At 44.6% G+C, this 17983-nt stretch overlaps 1 protein-coding gene across 1 annotated transcript in view; it reads right to left on the bottom strand.

The window, feature by feature from the left end:
* PIG-T (phosphatidylinositol glycan anchor biosynthesis class T) overlaps nucleotides 1–17983 on the bottom strand; it is a 60559-nt gene that overhangs the window by 30156 nt on the left and 12420 nt on the right. The window contains exons 2-4 of the mRNA XM_068369042.1: nucleotides 12215–12395; nucleotides 11167–11298; nucleotides 1662–1767 (exon numbers count right to left, since the gene is read on the bottom strand). Of these exons, the coding sequence (XP_068225143.1) occupies nucleotides 1662–1767; nucleotides 11167–11298; nucleotides 12215–12395 (419 nt within the window). The remainder of the gene's footprint in view (nucleotides 1–1661; nucleotides 1768–11166; nucleotides 11299–12214; nucleotides 12396–17983) is intronic.

Below are 17983 nucleotides of genomic sequence, written 5' to 3'. Positions count from 1 at the left end.
AGGAAATCCCTGGCGTTCACCTACGGCAAACTTAACAACATGTCAATAGAGGAGCCAAGGTATTTTTACAAACTCCGTAATGAGTGCTAGCTATTAACAAGACAGTTTAACCAGGCTATCAAGTGAAAATTCTCATTTGCCACTGGGTTGGTTAGTCAATGAAGTGTCACGATTAAAGTTTCAATATAGGTGAAAACAGTCGGCAACATTTTCATTACAGTAATATTAAACCTAGATTAGAAGTCATGGGTCCAAATGATGGTGCAGTAACATTTGCTTCAGTATGACGATGCGCAATTATCCTACATTTTGCAGCTGGAATAATAGACTACACCCACTACCCCGCCTTGGATTCTGACATCATAGAAGGTAAGTATTGCTGGCAAACACTTTTTCAAATGGATTTCAATGCAAAAGTGCCATATGGACCCTACATTTTCTTTGATGTTATAAAAGGGCACCATGGTGAATTTTGAAACATTCCAATTACCCAACAATACATGAAACATATGCAAGTTTAGTGAAATTTTCCACAACTGCCATGGTGTCTGTGTTTTCAAATCATGTGTGAGACAGTATTGCCAAGGTTTAGCATTGTGTTTATTTTTCTACACTTTTTTTCAGGTTGTAGTGAAGTCTCTTCAAGATGACACAAAAGGTTTAAAGGTCGCTCATGAATGGCAGAGGCAAGGGACAGTGACATTGCCCTAGCAAGCAGGACAGTGCCCTAGAGACTGACCATATTTTAAATGATCAGCACCCAAGCCTCCTCTCCACCCAAGCTAGGACCAGGGAGGTCCAGGCAAATGGCTGCTGATGACTAACAGATAGACCTATAGGCTCCCCCAAAGGATGGTAAGGTTGCAGACACTAATGGCACTCACGAGACTGAGCGGGACTCGAACCCCTGACTGGCAAACACCAGGCAGAGACGTTACCAATCAGGCCACAACAAGAGGATTAGGGGATGAAGAATAAAAATATATGCACAAGCACCAAGATCCTCAGAACATCTTTTCCTTACTAATCATATCCATTTCACACGAGGAAAATATTCGAAGCAAAAAATTAATTTAACATCAAAAATATATATACAGTAAACCCTTAATAGTACAGTATATAAAAAGTCAAAGGCCCTCAAACATCTTTTTTACTAATAATATCCTTTTTACACTCAGAATTTATACCAAACAAAATATCCATAGTAATTTTATTATGATATTGCAGACAATGCTTTTTCTTTCAGGCACATCAATATAATTTTCAATTCAGGGCGGCGGCATCATCTTTCAAGGTTACACCTTTCACAGTACTTGCCAAAGAGCTATTTCTTTTTCTGTATATTCCTGTATATTCAATTTATTTTAGCCTTATAGAGATAACCATTCATAATATTTATATACAGAACCATTATTTTTTTCATATCAAATCATCAAAATCCAGCATCTTTATTATTTTTTTCTGTACAATACAGTAGTTTTCCAACTATGAAATAGTTTATCACTAAGTTTTGTAAATGTAATACAAAATGAATTCCTGCTGTATTTACTCTTCAACCGGACCCCTGATTACAATGCTGTAACTATTAGTAAAGAAAAAACAATAGAAAATTCTACTAATAAACTGACTTATAACCAAATACTTGAAACCAGTTCACTTACCTTTGTATCACAAGGTAACAGCTTCTTCCATGGCGTTAGATTCTCTGTGCAGACATTTTCTCTGGGCAGAGCAGCATATCGCAAGTAGGACGAATTGGATGAATACCTGTTAATAAAGAAATACTGTATAGAATTTTAAAAGCATTACAAGTATGATATCAGTGGAAATAATTATTTAAGGAAAAATCTGAAACACTTCAAGAACTAAGCTACTATAAAGTTTTAAAGGTCGCTCATGAATGGCAGAGGCAAGGGACAGTGACATTGCCCTAGCAATCAGAAAAATGCCCTAGAGACTGACCATATATTATATGATCAGCGCCCAAGCCTCCTCTCCACCCAAGCTAGGACCAGGGAGGGCCAGGCAGTGGGTGCTGATGATTCAGCAGAAAGACCTATAGGCTCCCCCAAACCCGCCAACCTTAGCTCACAAGGATGGTAAGGTTGCAGACACTAATGGCAATAACGAGTCTGAGCGGGACTCGAACCCCCGACTGGCAAACACCAGACAGAGACGTTACCGATCAGGCCACAGTAATACCGTATTCAACTCCAAATAAATGCAGAACCAAGAGATGCACTTTTTGAATGTACAGTATCCCCTCTAACTGCATACTGTATTTTGTAATTTTTCTTATAACTAGTTTAATTTCATGAAAATTCTGTATTAAATTTGTTGAAATATGTTATTTTCATTAGTAAAATAAATTTTTGAATATACTTACCCGATGATCATGTAGCTGTCAACTCCGTTGCCCGACAGAAATCTAAGGTCGGGATACGCCAGCGATCGCTATACAGGTGGGGGTGTACACAACAGCGCCATCTGTGAGCAGGTACTCAAGTACTTCTTGTCAACAAGAACTCAATTTTCTCCTCGGTCCACTGGTTCTCTATGGGGAGGAAGGGCGGGTCCTTAAATTCATGATCATCGGGTAAGTATATTCAAAAATTTATTTTACTAATGAAAATAACATTTTTCAATATTAATCTTACCCGATGATCATGTAGCTGATTCACACCCAGGGTGGTGGGTGGAGACCAGCATACATGTTAACATTAGAAGCTAAGTATCCCGTATTTCATTTTAGCAGTTATTCAAAATAACAAACATAAAATAAATAAGTACCTGGTAAGGAAGTCGACTTGAACCATTACTCTGCCTTTTTTAAGTACGTCTTCCTTACTGAGCCTAGCGGTCCTCTTAGGATGCTGAACGACTCCTAGGTGCTGAAGTATGAAGGGCTGCAACCCATATTAAAGGACCTCATCACAACCTCTAATCTAGGCGCTTCTCAAGAAAGAATTTGACCACCCGCCAAATCAACCAGGATGCGGAAGACTTCTTAGCCTTCCGTACAACCCAAAAACAACAATAAAAAGTATTTCAAGAGAAAGATTAAAAAAAGGTTATGGGATTATGGGAATGTAGTGGCTGAGCCCTCACCTACTACTGCACTCGCTGCTACGAATGGTCCCAGGGTGTAGCAGTTCTCGTAAAGAGACTGGACATCTTTGAGATAGAATGATGCGAACACTGACTTGCTTCTCCAATAGGTTGCATCCATAACACTTTGCAGAGAACGGTTCTGTTTGAAGGCCACTGAAGTAGCGACAGCCCTAACTTCATGTGTCCTCACCTTCAGCAAAGCAAGGTCTTCTTCCTTCAGATGAGAATGTGCCTCTCTAATCAGAAGCCTGATGTAGTAAGAAACTGCGTTCTTAGACATCGGTAGAGCAGGCTTCTTGATAGAACACCATAAAGCTTCTGATTGTCCTCGTAATGGCTTTGTCCGTCTTAAATAGTACTTAAGAGCTCTTACTGGGCAAAGTACTCTCTCTAGTTCGTTCCCCACCAAGTTGGACAGGCTTGGGATCTCGAACGACTTGGGCCAAGGATGGGAAGGAAGCTCGTTTTTAGCCAAAAAACCGAGCTGCAAGGAACATGTAGCCGTTTCAGATGTAAAACCTATGTTCCTGCTGAAGGCGTGGATCTCACTGACTCTTTTAGCTGTTGCTAAGCAAACGAGGAAAAGAGTCTTTAATGTGAGATCCTTAAAAGAGGCTGATTGAAGCGGTTCGAATCTTGATGACATCAGGAACCTTAAAACCACGTCTAGGTTCCAGCCTGGTGTGGACAACCGACGTTCCTTTGAGGTCTCAAAAGACCTAAGGAGGTCCTGTAGATCTTTGTTGGAGGAAAGATCCAAGCCTCTGTGGCGGAAGACCGCTGCCAACATACTCCTGTAACCCTTGATCGTAGGAGCTGATAGGGATCTTACATTCCTTAGATGTAACAGGAAGTCAGCTATCTGTGTTACAGAGGTACTGGTTGAGGAAACTGCATTCGCCTTGCACCAGCTTCGGAAGACTTCCCATTTTGACTGATAGACTCTGAGAGTGGATGTCCTCCTTGCTCTGGCAATCGCTCTGGCTGCCTCCTTCGAAAAGCCTCTAGCTCTTGAGAGTCTTTCGATAGTCTGAAGGCAGTCAGACGAAGAGCGTGGAGGCTTGGGTGTACCTTCTTTACGTGAGGCCGACGCAGAAGGTCCACTCTTAGAGGCAGAGTCCTGGGAACGTCCACTAGCCATTGCAGTACCTCGGTGAACCATTCTCTCGCAGGCCAGAGGGGAGCAACCAACGTCAACCGTGTCCCTTCGTGAGAGGCGAACTTCTGAAGTACCCTGTTGACAATCTTGAACGGAGGGAACGCATACAGGTCTAGATGGGACCAATCCAGCAGAAAGGCATCCACGTGAACTGCTGCTGGGTCTGGAATCGGAGAACAATACATCGGGAGCCTCTTGGTCATCGAGGTAGCGAATAGATCTATGGTGGGCTGACCCCACAGGGCCCATAGTCTGCTGCAAACATTCTTGTGAAGGGTCCACTCTGTGGGGATGACCTGACCCTTCCGGCTGAGGCGATCTGCCATGACATTCATGTCGCCCTGAATGAACCTCGTTACCAGCGAAAGCTTTCGATCTTTTGACCAAATGAGGAGGTCCCTTGCGATCTCGAACAACTTCCTCGAATGAGTCCCTCCTTGCTTGGAGATGTAAGCCAAGGCTGTGGTGTTGTCGGAGTTCACCTCCACCACCTTGCTTAGCTGGAGGGACTTGAAGTTTATCAAGGCCAGATGAACTGCCAAAAGCTCCTTGCAGTTGATGTGAAGTGTCCTTTGCTCCTGATTCCACGTGCCCGAGCATTCCTGTCCGTCCAGTGTCGCACCCCAGCCCGTGTCCGATGCGTCCGAGAAGAGACGGTGGTCGGGGGTCTGAACCGCCAAAGGTAGACCTTCCTTGAGAAGAATGCTGTTCTTCCACCACGTCAGTGTAGACCTCATCTCTTCGGAAACAGGCACTGAGACCGCCTCTAGCGTCATGTCCTTTCTCCAGTGAGCAGCTAGATGATACTGAAGGGGGCGGAGGTGGAGTCTCCCTAACTCGATGAACTGAGCCAGCGATGAAAGAGTCCCTGTTAGGCTCATCCACTGCCTGACTGAACATCGGTTCCTTCTCAGCATGCTCTGGATGCATTCTAGGGCTTGATTGATCCTTGGGGCCGACGGAAAAGCCCGAAAAGCTCGACTCTGAATCTCCATACCTAGATAGACAATGGTCTGGGATGGGACGAGTTGGGACTTCTCTATATTGACCAGGAGGCCCAATTCCTTGGTCAGATCCATAGTCCATCTGAGATTCTCCAGACAGCGACGACTTGACGGAGCTCTTAAAAGCCAGTCGTCCAAATAGAGGGAGGCTCTGATGTCTGCCAAGTGAAGGAATTTGGCAATATTCCTCATCAGTTTGGTAAACACAAGAGGTGCCGTGCTTAGGCCAAAGCACAGGGCTTGGAACTGGTACACAACCTTTCCAAAGACGAACCTTAGGAAAGGTTGGGAGTCTGGATGGATGGGGACGTGAAAGTACGCGTCTTTCAGGTCTAACGAGACCATCCAGTCCTCCTTCCTGACCGCTGCTAGGACCGACTTCGTCGTCTCCATCGTGAACGTCTGCTTGGTGACAAAAGCATTGAGAGCACTGACGTCCAGCACCGGTCTCCAACCTCCTGTCTTCTTCGCTACCAGGAAGAGACGGTTGTAGAAGCCCGGGGATTGATGGTCCCGGACTATGACTACCGCTCCCTTTTGTAGCAAGAGCGACACCTCTTGTTGCAACGCTAGCCTCTTGTCCTTCTCCTTGTAGTTGGGAGAGAGGTTGATGGGAGATGTAGCTAGAGGGGGACTGCGGCAGAACGGAATTCTGTACCCCTCCTTTAGCCACTTCACAGACTGAGCGTCTGCACCTCTGCTCTCCCAAGCTTGCCAGAAGTTCTTGAGCCTGGCTCCCACTGCTGTCTGGAGAGGAAGGCAGTCAGATCCTGCCTTTAGCGGACTTGGAACCCTTCTTGGATTTGCCACGGTGACTGTCGGCACGGGTACATCCTCTGCTGGAGATTCTGCCACGAAAGGGCGGGATGAACCTAGTTGCTGGTGTGTCTACTGCTGCAGGACGGAAAGGTCTAGGCACGGAAGGTAAAGCTTTAGCCTTACGTGCGGAAGATGCCATCAGATCATGGGTATCCTTCTGGATCAGTGAGGCAGCCATCCCCTTGATCAGCTCCTCCGGAAACAGACACTTGGAGAGAGGAGCAAACAACAACTCCGACTTCTGGCAAGGAGTGATACCAGCCGACAAGAAGGAGCAAAGATGTTCTCTCTTCTTAAGCACTCCCGACACGTACGAAGCCGCAAGTTCACCAGACCCATCCCGAATGGCTTTGTCCATGCTAGACATGATCAGCATGGCAGAGTCCTTATCCGAAGGGGAAGTCTTTCTGCTCAACGCTCCCAAACACCAATCGAGGAAGTTGAAGATCTCAAAAGCACGAAAGACTCCCTTCAACAGATGATCCATGTCAGAAAAGGACCAGCAAATCTTCGATCGTCTCATAGCCAGCCTGCGGGGAGAGTCAACCAGACTTGAGAAGTCGCCCTGGGCAGAGGCAGGAACTCCCAAGCCGGGTTCCTCTCCCGTGGCATACCAGACGCTAGACTTGGAAGCAAGCTTGGTAGGCGGAAAGATGAAAGCAGTCTTTCCCAGTTGTTTCTTGGACTGCAACCACTCTCCCATAACCCTCAAAGCTCTCTTGGATGAGCGTGCGAGGACAAGCTTGGTGAAGGCAGGAGCAGCAGACTGCATGCCCAGAGCAAACTCGGAGGGAGGAGAGCGAGGGGTTGCAGACACAAACTGTTCAGGATACAAGTCCCTGAACAAGGCAAGGACTTTACGAAAGTCTAAGGAGGGAGGCGTAGACTTGGGCCCTTCAAAGTCGGAGTGCGGTTCATCCAAATGTGCAGCTTCGTCATCCGATACTCCATCATCCGAAAGCTGAGTAGGAAGTGGCAAAGGCGGAGCAGAAAGCTGAACGGCTGAATCCGGCAGCACGGGTGCATGCGTAGCTGCTGCGGATCCAACATCATGCCGCTGCTGGTCAGTCTGCGAGCTGGCAACAACAAAAGCAGAGTGCTGGTGCGTGGGAGGGGTTGCCGTGGGTAGCGGAGCATGCCGTATGGGATGCGGAGCATGCCGCATGGGTTGCGGAGCATGCCGCATAGTGTCAGAACCCGGCAGCTCTACAGCACCTTCCCACTGCTGATGCGGTAGCTCACGCATGTTAACGGATGGTGCAGCAAGAACATGCGTCTGGCAGGGTGGACTGCGCATCGGTGGTGGAGCTCTCACAGGTGGAGTGTGGGAGCAGGCAGCCGCAGTATCTGCTGAGCGCACAACTGTGGCAGGTTGTAGGTTAACAGGTGCAGTGTCAACCTTCTCAGCATGATACTCTTGCATGAACGCAGCAAGCTGAGACTGCATAGTCTGCAGCATGGACCACTTAGGGTCTACCGTGGTTGGAGCAGCAACAGACGGAGCAGTAGCCTGTTGTGGAACCACTCTACCTCTCTTGGGAGGTGTGCAGTCTTCGGAAGACTGCGGCGAGTCCGAACTGACCCAGTGGCTACACCTGGGCCGTTGGACTCGCTCGGAAGGGACCTTACGCTTGAGCGGTCGTGAGACCTTGGTCCATCGTTTCCTCCTTGAAACTTCTTCCACAGACGAGGAATGATAGGGCTCATTCGTCTGTTTGTGGATGGGACGATCTCTGACAGATAAGTCCGCAACCACTGAGGGTACATCCGTACGCTGATCAAGGCCTGCCGAACCCTTTGGTCCTTCGACATTGCTTCTCCCCTGGGCTTGGGAGCTTGCAAGAGGTCCCGGACTGGGAGGACGACTGGCACGAACAGATGTACCCTCATGCGCAACACTGACACTGACACTTTTCACTTCACTTGCACTAACAACACTTCCCACTGCACTTTTCGCTTTCAGCTCTTTGACATCTGCCAAAAGCTGATTACGGTCATTAGCCAATGACTCCACTCTGTCACCAAGAGCCTGAATGGCACGCATCATATCCGCCATGGATGGCTGAGCACTAGTAGCAGGGTCGGGAGTCACCACTACAGGGGAAGGAAAAGGTTGAGGGGCATGGGGAGAGGAAAAATCCACAGGGCGAGAAGAACTCCTCCTGATCCTATCCTTCTCTAGCCTACGTGCATTTTTAAGGAATTCGTTAAAATCGAATTCCGAAAGCCCAACGCATCCCTCACATCGATCTTCCAATTGACAGGATTTACCCCTACAATTGGAACAAACGGTGTGAGGATCTATGGAGGCCTTCGGAAGACGCCTAGTACAAGCCCTAACACTACACTGCCTGTACTTAGGGACTTGAGACTGGTCAGACATCTTGAATTGTAGAAATAGTCAAGGGGGGATTCCAAAATCTAGCAAAGTTCGTTAACAATTAATCCAAATTAAATCAAAAAGCTTGCTAAGCTAATGATAAAGCTTCCTGAATAGCGAAGGCTAAAATCTAGAGCGAATACATCACCAAAATCGTGAGAAACAACTCCAGAATCAACAGCGTATCCAAGTAGGTCTTGCCGGTGGCACGACAGAGGAAAAATTGAGTTCTTGTTGACAAGAAGTACTTGAGTACCTGCTCACAGATGGCGCTGTTGTGTACACCCCCACCTGTATAGCGATCGCTGGCGTATCCCGACCTTAGATTTCTGTCGGGCAACGGAGTTGACAGCTACATGATCATCGGGTAAGATTAATATTGAAAAATTTCCTTCTAAGAGCAAAAGACTGACAAAGTACAGTATCCAGAAATACCCTTACCCTTTTTTTATAGTACACACCAAGAAAAAATAATACTGTACTATAATTATTATTATTAATTGCTAAGCTACAACCCTAGTTGGAAAAGCAGGATGCTATAAGCCCAGGGGCTCCAACAGGGAAAATAGCCCAGTGAGGAAAGGAAACAAGGAAAAATAAAATATTTCAAAAACAGTAACAACATTAAAATAAATATCTCCTATATAAACTATGAAAACTTTAAAAAAACAAGAGGAAGAGAAATAAGATAGAATAGTGTGCCAGAGTGTACCCTCAGGCAAGAAAACTCTAACCCAAGACAGTGGAAGACCATGGTACAGAGGCTATGGCACTACCCAAGACTAGAGAACAATGGTTTGATTTTGGAGTGTCCTTCTCCTAGAAGAGCTGCTTACTATAGATAAAGAGTCCCTTCTACCCTTACCAAGAGGAAAGTGGCCACTGAATTTATATTCTAAATTGCAAAGAAAAATTATCAGTTCTTTCACTTAAAGGTCAGACTCTAATAGGGTAAATCTATTTGCTTGAGAGTCTTGAAACAATGCAAATACCATGACTGCCTTATTTATAAACATCCCAAAAAAGGGATTTTGACGAAGGAAAAATCTATTTCTGGGCGAGGAACCTGTGTCGCCCAGTGAAATGCTCCTTAAAGCACCATTTCAAAGTTATAAATATTGCTAAATATACCAGAGAAAAAAGTTGCATGGAATGCCAGGAATATACCCAGCTCGCTCACCCCTAAAGGGTGTCGGTATTAAAACTGGGGCGAGTGATACCACTACCAGAGATCCCTTTTCAATTAGACTTCTCCCTCCTCAAAATCCCCCGTTACTACGAGGTGTCGTTCACTACAGCTACTGCCACCCCCACCCCCCATCTCCACTACCTATCCTTCTCCCATCATTCCTTGTTAGCACCCGTGAACATTTGGACGTATTTTTCGTAGCTCTGTGTTATTTTGCCTTAGATGACCGCGGAGGTAGCAGCAGTAGGGGATTCAGCATTATGAAGCTTCATCTGTGGTGGATAATGTGGGAGGGTGGGCTGTGACACCCTAGCAGTACCAGCTGAACTCGGTTGAGTCCCTTGTTAGGCTGAGAGGAACGTAGAGAGTAGAGGTCCCCTTTTGTTTTTGTTTCTTTGTTGATGTCGGCTACCCCCCAAAATTGGGGGAAGTGCCTTTGGTATATGTATGTGTATTAATACAGTAGTTACATTTTCTACTATTTCACAACCACACTATTATAACTGCCAAAAATGGCAAAATAAAGTTTATTCTTAGGGCACTTGCCTTGACCCAAAACTCTTGTAAATTTTATGCTACTGAATGTTGATAGTTACAGAATACAGGTACTACAATTCTCCTTAAACTCTAAATACCATATTACTTCAGATATGACTACTTTACCTCCATTTTAATATCTTAATTTAATTATTTGTGCAATATCCTGAATAATTTTCTCAATGAAACAAAAATTATTCATCTGTTTGACATTTCAAATAGCTGCATTTTCTTAATCCTTACAGCCTTTTTCAAGTAGTTTTGAGGAGAAAACTAAGCTAGTGTTTTAAATACAAAAACTAGATACCGAATAAACTCTTATTCTTTATAATCAATACTTTAAATCATCAAAATCACTACTTTAACATTATACATCGATTTCTAAATTTCTGATAGACAAGATCATAACTTTATGAAATAGATGAAAACCAAAACATGTCAACGGTTTTATTAAGACTGGATGTCAGCAATATTCATTCTAATATGTTTGTAAAAGTGAAAAAGGAAAACTATATTGCTATACAAAATTGTTGATTTGCACAACATTCATCAATAAAATTGGTACAATGTATAACTCATAATTACAGTAGTTAACCCTTTTACCACCAAAGGACGTACTGGTACGTTTCACAAAACTCGTCACTTTACCCCCATGGACGTACCGGTACGTCCTTGCGAAAAACTGCTATTTAAATTTTCTTTTCATAATTTTGATAATGTTTTGAGAAACTTTGGGCATTTTCCAAGAGAATGAGACCAACCTGACCTCTCTATGATGAAAATTAAAGCAGTTAGAGCAATTTAAAAAAAAATATACTGCAAAATGTGCTTGAAAAAAAATAACCCTTGGGGGTTAAGGGTTGGAAATTTCCAAATAGCTTGGGGGTAAAAGGGTTAATGTACCTGTGGTGAATCTTAAATGGTAAACCCTTATGCTAATTTACATAGAAGTAAAATTGTTACCTACCATTCTTCTGCAAGGCCCTGCGGTCTATAGCTCAGTTCAGGAGAAACTGTGTTTGTGGAGTCGATAAAATTCAACGATGCACAAACGAGCCCACTTAACGCATTCACAAGATCCCTCCACGTCTGGTCTAAGCTATACGAAATAGAGGATAAGAATAAGCATTTATCAACACAAAAAATAAATATAAATTAGCAGCTTATTAACATGTGAAGCTATGCAACAGCCAGTGATCATTTCATCTTCATTTTTTTATCAATGGTAATAAGGTTAACCAAGGCCATAAGATTTATAATTTTCTATAACAGACATAACTAAAACTTGAATTTAAAAAATATTACAAGATGTTCCACTAAATACAAAGAGAGGCAAATCATACAAAGGAAACCACTACTTAGTTCCTTTGAAATCCTAATACAGTATCCTGTAATACCAATTGGTCAAATGAAGCTTTTCTGGTGTCAAAAAAAATAATGCTTAACCCTTTTACCCCCAATGGACGTACTGGTACGTTTCACAAAACTCATCCCTTTACCCCCATGGACGTACCGGTACGTCCTTGCAAAAAACTGCTATATACATTTTTTTTTTTTATATATTTTTGATAACTTTATGAGAAACTTCAGGCATTTTCCAAAAGAATGAGACCAACCTGACCTTTCTATGACGAAAATTAAGGCTGTTAGAGCAATTTAAAAAATATATATTGCAAAATGAGCTTGGAAAAAGAAAACGCCTGGGGGTTAAGGGTTGGAAAGTTCCAAATAGCCTAGGGGTAAAAGGGTAGCCTAGGGGTAAAAGGGTACCCTCGGGGTAAAAGGGTAGCCTGGGGATAAAAGGGTAGCCTGGGGATAAAAGGGTAGCCTGGGGGTAAAAGGGTAGCCTGGGGATAAAAGGGTAGCCTGGGGATAAAAGGGTAGCCTGGGGATAAAAGGGTAGCCTAGGGGTAAAAGGGTAGCCTGGGGGTAAAAGGGTAGCCTGGGGGTAAAAGGGTAGCCGGGGGTAAAAGAGTTAATTGTATCTACTCAAGAGAAAAGGAGAATAGACTAACTTGTTTACGTTGGGATTAAACCAAACCCAGAGCTGTGCCCCGGGGGGAGCATCCATCACCGGGTATCCCCACATACGATGCCGCCATAAGCCCTGGGTTAAACTCAGGTGTAGTTCTCGGACATGATAGGCTTCGATGATTTCGCCAAGGGCTCGGGGGAACAAGTCGTAATGAGCAAATTCTGGGGAAATAAATTATAAAAGTTCATTACTACACAAATTATTAAAATTACAAAAATGCACCGACAAAAAAAAAAAAAAAAAAAACAGGAATCATTAAAAGAAGGAAGAATCATAAAATTGATGAATAGAAGCTTTGGAACAGAATGCCAACAGATATTTGCTCTAGAGGACAACAAACAAAATTAGTAATCAACCTCAATGAAACAGGTAAAATGGAAACTAGATCTCAAATATGTTATTTTTATTAATAAAATAAATTTTTGAATATACTTACCCGATAATCATGAGGAAGACACGCCCGCAACCACCGAGGATAATTCTGTGCGCCTAACAAGGCCTGTCGAACCCTTAAGCCCTTCGACATTGCTTCTCCCCTGGGCATGGGAGCTTGCAAGAGGTCCCGGACTGGGAGGACGACTGGCTCGCACAGAAAAATCCTCACGCACCACACTGGCACCACTAGCACTTGGCACTGCACAGACACTAGCACTCGTCACAGCACTGGCACTATTTCCACCCACTGCACTCTTGACCTTCAGTTCTTTAACCTCGGCCATCAGAGACTTATGGTCACTTACCACTGATTCTACTTTATCTCCTAAAGCCTGAATAGCACGCAAAACAGTTGACATATCAGGCGGAGGGCACACAGTAGGTTCGGGGGTAGCCACTACAGGGGTAGGAAAAGGTAGGGGATCATGAGGTGAGGAAAACATAGAAGAGTGAGAAGAACTTCTCCTAGCTCTAGTTCTCTCTAACTTGGATGAATATTTTAAAAGACGTACAAAATCCTATTCCGAAAGTCCGGCGCACTCCTCACACCGATTTTCTAATAGACAGGGCCTGTCCCTACAGTCAGAACAAGCGGTGTGAGGATCTACCGAGACCTTCGGAATACGCCTATTGCAAGACCTACATCGTCTATGGGAGGGAGCTTGCGAAACGTCAGACATCTTGTTTCAAAGAGTAAGTCAAAGGGTGATCCAAAAAACAAGCAAAAATTCATTAACCGTTAATCAGAGTTTATATAAAAGCTAACTAGCTAATATAAAAAGGATTCCAGTATGCGACAGCCGTTAATCTAAGAGAATACTTCACCAAATATCCATGAATAAACTCGAAGACCATGAGCGTATCCCAGAACGTCTAGCCGGAAGCACGACAGAGGAATAATTGAGGAGGTGTAAACAACAAATGATTGAGTACCTGGCCACAGGTGGCGCTGGTAAGTACACCCCCTTCTAGTATTGTGATAGCTGGCGTATCCCTCCATAGAATTCTGTCGGGCAACGGAGTTGACAGCTACATGATTATCGGGTAAGTTTAATATTGAAAAATTATGGTTTAAATTTGCATATGTAGGCATTGCGCAAATTTTCCCAAAGCTTTCATGGAATATCCAATGTTCTTAAGAAAGAACACGATTGAAAAATCATGAAATTTTTATTTTGAGAAAGCAAGAATTATGTTATTTTTATTAGTAAAATAAATTTTTGAATATACTTACCCGATAATCATGTAGCTGTCAACTCCGTTGCCCGACAGAATTCTATGGAGGGATACGCCAGCTATCACAATACTAGAAGGGGGTGTACTTACCAGCGCCACCTGTGGCCAGGTACTCAAGTACTTCTTGTTGACACCTCCTCAATTATTCCTCGGTCCACTGGTTCTCTATGGGGAGGAAGGGAGGGTCGATTAAATCATGATTATCGGGTAAGTATATTCAAAAATTTATTTTACTAATAAAAATAACATTTTTCAATATTAAACTTACCCGATAATCATGTAGCTGATTCACACCCAGGGGGGGGGGTGAAAAACCAGTGTACTGTACAAGACTAAAGGATAGCTAAGTATCCCGTATTTCATATAATCAGTTATCCACAATAACAATGAAATAATAAGTACCTGGTAAGGAAGTCGACTTGAACCGTTACTCTGCCTTTAATAAGATCGTCTTCCTTACTGAGCGCAGCGTTCCTCTTGGGAGGCTGAATCAACTCAAAGGTGCTAAAGTATACAGGGCTGCAACCCATACTAAAGGACCTCATCACAACCTTTAACCTCGGCGCTTCTCAAGAAAGAATTGACCACCCGCCAAATCAAAAAGGATGTGGAAGGCTTCTTAGCCGACCGTACAACCCATAAAAAGTATTCAAGAGAAAGGTTAAAAGGTTATGGGATTATGGGAATGTAGTGGCTGAGCCCTCGCCTACTACTGCATTCGTTGCCACGAATGGTCCCAGGGTGTAGCAGTACTCGTAAAGAGACTGGACATCTTTGAGATAGAATGATGCGAACACTGACTTGCTTCTCCAATAGGTTGCATCCATAACACTCTGCAGAGAATGGTTCTGTTTGAAGGCCACTGAAGTAGCCACAGCTCCCACTTCATGTGTCCTTACCTTCAGCAAAGCAAGGTCTTCTTCCTTCAGATGAGAATGTGTTTCTCTAATCAGAAGCCTGAATAGTAAGAAACTGAGTTCTTAGAACTTGGAAAAGAAGGTTTCTTGATAGCACACTATAAGGCTTCTGATTGTCCTTGTAAAGGTTAAGACCTTTTTAGATAGTACCTAAGAGCTCTAACTGAGCAAAGTACTCTCTTCAGATCATTCCCCACCAAGTTGGACAGGCTTGGGATCTCGAACGACTTAGGCCAAGGACGTGAAGGAAGCTCGTTTAGCAAAAACCGAGCTGCAAGGAACATGTAGCCGTTTCAGATGTGAAAACAATGATCCTGCTGAAGGCGTGGATCTCACTTACTCTTTTAGCTGTTGTCAAGCACACGAGGAAAAGAGTTTTTAATGTGAGGTCCTAAAAAGAGGCTGATTGGAGAGGTTCAAATCTTGATGACATAAGGAACCTTAGGACCACGTCTAGATTCCAGCCTGGAGTGGACAACCGACGTTCCTTTGAGGTCTCAAAAGACCTAGGGAGGTCCTGTAGATCTTTGTTGGTGGAAAGATCCAAGCCTCTGTGGCGGAAAACCGCTGCCAACATACTTCTGTAACCCTTGATCGTAGGAGCTGAAAGGGATCTTACTTTCCTTAGATATAACAGGAAGTCAGCAATCTGGGTTACAGTGGTACTGGTTGAGGAAACTGCATTGGTCTTGTACCAGCTACGGAAGACTTCCCCTTGAGACTGATAGATTCTGAGAGTGGATGTTCTCCTTGCTTTGGCAATCGCTCTGGCTGCCTCCTTCGAAAAGCCCCTAGCTCTTGAGAGTCTTTCGAAAGTCTGAAGGCAGTCAGACGAAGAGCGTGGAGGATTGGGTGTACCTTCTTTACGTGAGGTAGACTTAGAAGGTTCACTCCTAGAGGAAGAGTCCTGGGAATGTCGACCAGCCATTGCAGTACCTCTAAGAACCATTCTCTCGCGGACCAGAGCGGAGCCAACCAACGTCAGCCGTGTCCCTTTGTGAGAGGAGAACTTCTGAAGTACCCTGTTGACAATCTTGAACGGCGGGAATGCATACAGGTCGAGATGGAACCAATCCAGCAGAAAAGCATCCACGTGAACTGCTGCTGGGTCTGGAATCGGAGAACAATACAACAGGAGTCTCTAGGTTATCGAGGTAGTGAACAGATCTATGGTTGGCTGACCCCACAGGGCCCAAAGTCTGTTGCAAACATTCTTGAGAAGGGTCCACTCTGTGGGGATGACCTGACCCTTCCGTCTGAGGTGATCTGCCATGACATTCATACCGCCCTGAATGAACCTCGTTACCAGTTAGCTTTCGATCTTTAGACCAGATGAGTAGGTCCCTTGCGATCTAGAACAACTTCCACGAAAGAGTCCCTCCCTGCTTGAAGATGTAAGCCAGGGCTGTGGTGTTGTCAGAGTCCACCTCCACCACTTTGTTAAGCTGGAGGGACTTGAAGTTTATCAAGGCCAGAATAACCGCCAACAACTCCTTGCAATTGATGTGAAGTGTCCTTTGCTCCTGATTCCATGTTCCCGAGCATTCTTGTCCGTCCAAAGTCGCACCCCAGCCCGTGTCTGATGCGTCCGAGAGGAGACGGCGGTCGTGTTTCTGAACAGCCAAAGGTAGACTTCCTTGAGAAGAAAGCTGTTCTTACACCACGCGAGAGAAGACCTCCTCTCTTCGGAAACAGGAACTGAGATTGTCTCTAGCGTCATGTCCTTTATCCAGTGAGCAGCTAGATGATACTGAAGGGGGGGAGGTGGAGTCTCCCTAACACGATGAACAGGGCCAGCGATGAAAGTGTCCCTGTTAGACTCATCCACTACCTGACTGAGCATCGGTTCCTTCTCAGCATGCTCTGGATGCATTCTAGGGCTTGGAAGATCCTTGGGGCCGACGGAAAAGTCCGAAAAGCTCGACTCTGAAGATCCATACCCAAGGAGACAATGGTCTGGGATGGAACGAGCTGAGACTCCTCAAATTTGACCAGGAGGCCCAGTTCCTTGGTCAGATCCATAGTCCATTTGAAAATCTCCAGACAGCGACGACTTGTGGGAGCTCTTAAAAGCCAGTCGTCTGACGGAGCCGGACACAAGATCATGGTACTGCTGCACAGTCTGTGAACTGTCAATCATGGGCAAGCGAGGAAGTACAGTGACAACCCGAATCTGTCTAGACTGTCTGGGTCGTACAGACAACTCCTTATCGGGTTGCTGAGGTTGCCGCACTGCGTCACAACAAGTCACTTCTGTTGGTTGTTGAACGTCTTCCCCGTGACACATTGACTCCGTAAACAAAAAATCCTCTAACAAGGACTAAGCTTGGACTGCATGTCTTGCAACACAGCTCAAGGTCTATGGGAGCAGGTGTGGTAACAGACGGGATTAGCGACTGAAGTGGAACCATTACCTTCCCTGGAAGCATGTTACGCTTAAATAAAAGTCCATAGGAGGCTATGCAGCTAAAGGCTCCCTCCAAATGACAGAGTCCTCAAGGGAATATCAGAAGGAGGGAGAAAAGAACTTTCTCATCTACAGGGACCATATCCTAGAAAAGCTAAGTTCTCTCAGTGAGGGTTCACTGGTGCAAAAGCAGCAGACTAGAAGGCAACGTTATGAAACTGCTTGACAGTCTAGTGAGTTGGCAACAACCAAAGATGTGTGACTGAGAAGCATGCGGTAAGGTATGCAGAGCATGTTGTATGCAGAGTATGCTGTATGCAGAGCATGCTGAATGTAGAGCATGTTGTATGCAGAGCATGCTGAATGCAGAGCATGCTGTATGCAGAGCATGTTGTATGCAGAGCATGCTGAATGCAGAGCATGCTGTATGCAGAGCATGTTGTATGCAGAGCATGCTGTATGCAGAGCATGCTGTATGTAGAGCATGTTGTATGCAGAGCATGCTGAATGCAGAGCATGCTGTATGCAGAGCATGTAGTATGCAGAGCATGCTGTAAGCAGAGCATGCTGTATGAAGAGCATGCTGTAAGGTAAGCAGAGCGTGTGCATGGCGTTTAACATTTCTCAGAAATTCCATGACCAGTGCTAGAGTGCTTTATGCATGCTTGCATGGGGTTAAAATATCAACATAATATTTACCTTACATTCATAACTCATGATTCATATTTTTTGCCATATTCTGCGATATTGTTAA

The sequence above is a fragment of the Palaemon carinicauda genome, unplaced genomic scaffold, assembly GCF_036898095.1.
Source record: "Palaemon carinicauda isolate YSFRI2023 unplaced genomic scaffold, ASM3689809v2 scaffold347, whole genome shotgun sequence".
NCBI classification, from domain to species: Eukaryota; Metazoa; Arthropoda; class Malacostraca; order Decapoda; family Palaemonidae; genus Palaemon; species Palaemon carinicauda.
This window is presented reverse-complemented; position numbering and strand designations above follow the sequence as displayed.